The sequence below is a fragment of the Aristolochia californica genome, unplaced genomic scaffold (genome assembly GCF_029961685.1).
Source record: "Aristolochia californica isolate CCGP_79_NKW_82.1479 unplaced genomic scaffold, dmAriCali1.0.hap1 SCAF_6, whole genome shotgun sequence".
Taxonomy (NCBI): Eukaryota; Viridiplantae; Streptophyta; class Magnoliopsida; order Piperales; family Aristolochiaceae; genus Aristolochia; species Aristolochia californica.
The window spans coordinates 39,095,024-39,097,702 of record NW_027182257.1 but is presented as its reverse complement, the minus strand read 5'-3'; the positions used below and the strand labels follow the sequence as shown (position 1 = coordinate 39,097,702).

At 44.8% G+C, this 2,679-nt stretch overlaps 1 protein-coding gene across 1 annotated transcript; it reads left to right on the top strand.

Annotated features, from left to right (window-relative positions):
• The first annotated feature begins 256 nt into the window (after positions 1–256).
• On the top strand, positions 257–2,295 carry LOC137934861 (protein CANDIDATE G-PROTEIN COUPLED RECEPTOR 7-like). The gene has a single exon (XM_068779416.1). The coding sequence runs from the start codon at positions 530–532 to the stop codon at positions 1,853–1,855; it is 1,326 nt and encodes a 441-aa protein (XP_068635517.1). The 5' UTR covers positions 257–529; the 3' UTR covers positions 1,856–2,295.
• The last annotated feature ends 384 nt before the right edge of the window (positions 2,296–2,679 follow it).

Genomic DNA, 2,679 nt, shown 5'->3' with positions numbered 1-2,679 from the left:
GAATGGATCCTACAGGCTTGGACACTCGTACAAATAATCCCACCGACAGATATAAAAACACGAGGGGAAGCCTTAAGCGTCAAGTGAAATGGTTGATGCCTCATGCTGTCATCATCCACATCTTGCCTGGACAAAACAATAACGCCACCTTACCCAGAAACTACGAAAACGCCACCAACTATTTTGGATTCCAGTGGTAATTATGTAACAAACTAAACAATAACAGGGAATTGTCACCCAGAAAACACACAGAAGGTGAAGAAAGACCATTTCTTCTCTGGGGTGAACAACTTTGAACTTTGAATAAGAACAGAAGTCGCATCTCATTTGAGCTCACGGCCTCGCAAATTGATATTTGATATTCAACCCTCTCGTTTCCAAGCTCCAGCGGCGAAATCCTAGCGTAACGTCGGGGGGTGTGGCGGCGCGGCTGCATTTCCCGATAATACTCTTGCTTTTGCGGCTTCTGGCATTTGGTCCATTTCCAGTGTGGGAAGTCGGGAGGGAGAGGGGATCCGATCTGGCGGCCATGGCGATCTCTTCTCAACCCTCCGATCTCATCTTCTCCGCGCTTGTTTTCCTGCTCCTCTCTTTCCCGCTTTCCTTTGCTGAGATCCGGTTCTCTGAGATCCGGTCCGACGGTCGCTCGATCATTCCCTTCGACGAGTTTGGCTTCACGCATTCCGGCCGTCTTGAACTCAATGTTTCCCGCATCTCCCTCTCAAACTCTAGCCCGGAGTATGATCTCTCTCAGATCGGCTTCTTCCTCTGCACGCGGGATTCATGGCTCCACGTTTTGCAGCAGATCCAGGATCTGGATATTACCTGCGCTCTTCAGTCTGACCTGATCAAGCTTGTGTACACTTTTGATCGCCTCCGGGGCAATTCCGCCTTTGATACGCTCTTGCAGGAGTCGGAGGCCAATCAATTCACTCTTGTCTTCGCGAATTGTCTTCCTCAGGTACAGGTCTCCATGGACGTTCGCTCTGCTATGTACAACCTGGAGGGAAAGAACGGCCGTCCGGACTACCTTTCCGCTGGAAAAACTGTGCTTCCTAGGGTTTACTTCTTCTTCTTTCTGGTCTACTCCGCGCTTGCCGGTCTCTGGATCTACGTTCTCTACATGAAACGCCTTACTGTCTACAGGATCCATTTCTTTATGTTTGCCGTTGTCATCCTTAAAGCGCTTAATCTCCTTTGCGAGGCGGAGGATAAATCCTACATCAAGCGCACTGGGTCTGCGCATGGATGGGATGTGCTCTTCTACATTTTCAGCTTCTTGAAGGGGATCAGTCTCTTCACTCTTATCGTTCTCATCGGAACCGGCTGGTCCTTCATCAAACCCTACCTACAAGATAAGGAGAAGAAGGTTTTGATGATTGTAATTCCTCTTCAGGTTGTGGCGAATATCGCTCAGGTTGTAATTGACGAGAACGGGCCCTACGCGCAGGCCTGGATCACGTGGAAGCAGGTGTTCCTGCTCGTTGATGTAATCTGCTGCTGTGCGGTACTCTTCCCAATCGTATGGTCCATCAAGAACCTCCGAGAGGCAGCCAGGACAGACGGGAAAGCTGCTGTTAATTTGATGAAGCTCACGCTCTTCCGCCAATACTATATAGTAGTCATTTGCTACATTTACTTCACGAGAGTTGTTGTATATGCGTTGGTCACTATTACTTCATATAGGTATCTTTGGACAAGTGTCATGGCAGGGGAGTTAGCTACACTTGCTTTCTATGTGTTCACGGGTTATAAGTTCAGGCCGGAGGTCCACAATCCTTATTTTGTGATTGATGATGAGGAAGAAGAAGCTGCTGCCGAAGCTTTGAAGCTTGATGATGATTTTGAACTGTGATAAATCTGTGGCTTGAGTTGAAAGGTCGAAATTCCTTGGAATAGTAACTGAACGGAGATTCTGGAACTGCTGGGATTCTGAGGAAGAGGAAGACTTGAGGAGCAAGGACCTTGGGAAGGTTCAGGTAGGATTCCCCACATGAAATAGGTCATTTTTAATCCAATATAGTTTAAAAACTTTCAACAGCCTTGTTTATCGTATAGACTATATCCAACACTTGTTCATCCTATACACTTCATGTCTTTTGTCAATTTTCTTTTTGGCTTTGTGTGTGCTCAAAAGTTAGCTTTGTAGATTGGGATACTCATTGGTTTTGATACTTTGTGGGTGGAATGTGTTCGATCCTTTCCACTATATTTGTAAATTGAATTATCTTTTTATTTGTTTTGGGATGTGTACTTGTTGTGGATAATGTTGGAAGAGAGATCCTGGTTCACTCACATGCATCCGTGCTTATCATTGCAGCTATTCAACGAGGTTGATGGAAGTATTCAGTTAAAAAGAAAAAAAAATAGTTTCTTAATTCCTCATGATTTTGGAATACAGATAGTTATTGGTAGCTCTATGTTGGATTTAGTCCATCGTATAGAACTTGAAGTTCTGTCTGTGAGCCGTCAATTTGGTGATATTTGGATCTTTTGGTGTTCATTATAAATTCTATCACAAAGCTTTATAGTTGAACCAATATATCAGTATACTAGTGTGTAGATAATAGATGTTGAGTAGAGAGGTGATGCCAATGTAGGCACTTCTCGTGCATTTCTGAAATGTTTAGTGGACCTTAATTTGCAGTTTCTACTTGCTTTTGGGTATCCTTGGTCAGT

Excerpts from the sequence above, each read along its gene's own strand:
- LOC137934861 (XM_068779416.1), top strand. The coding sequence starts at position 530 with ATGGCGATCTCTTCTCAACCCTCCGATCTCATCTTCTCCGCGCTTGTT.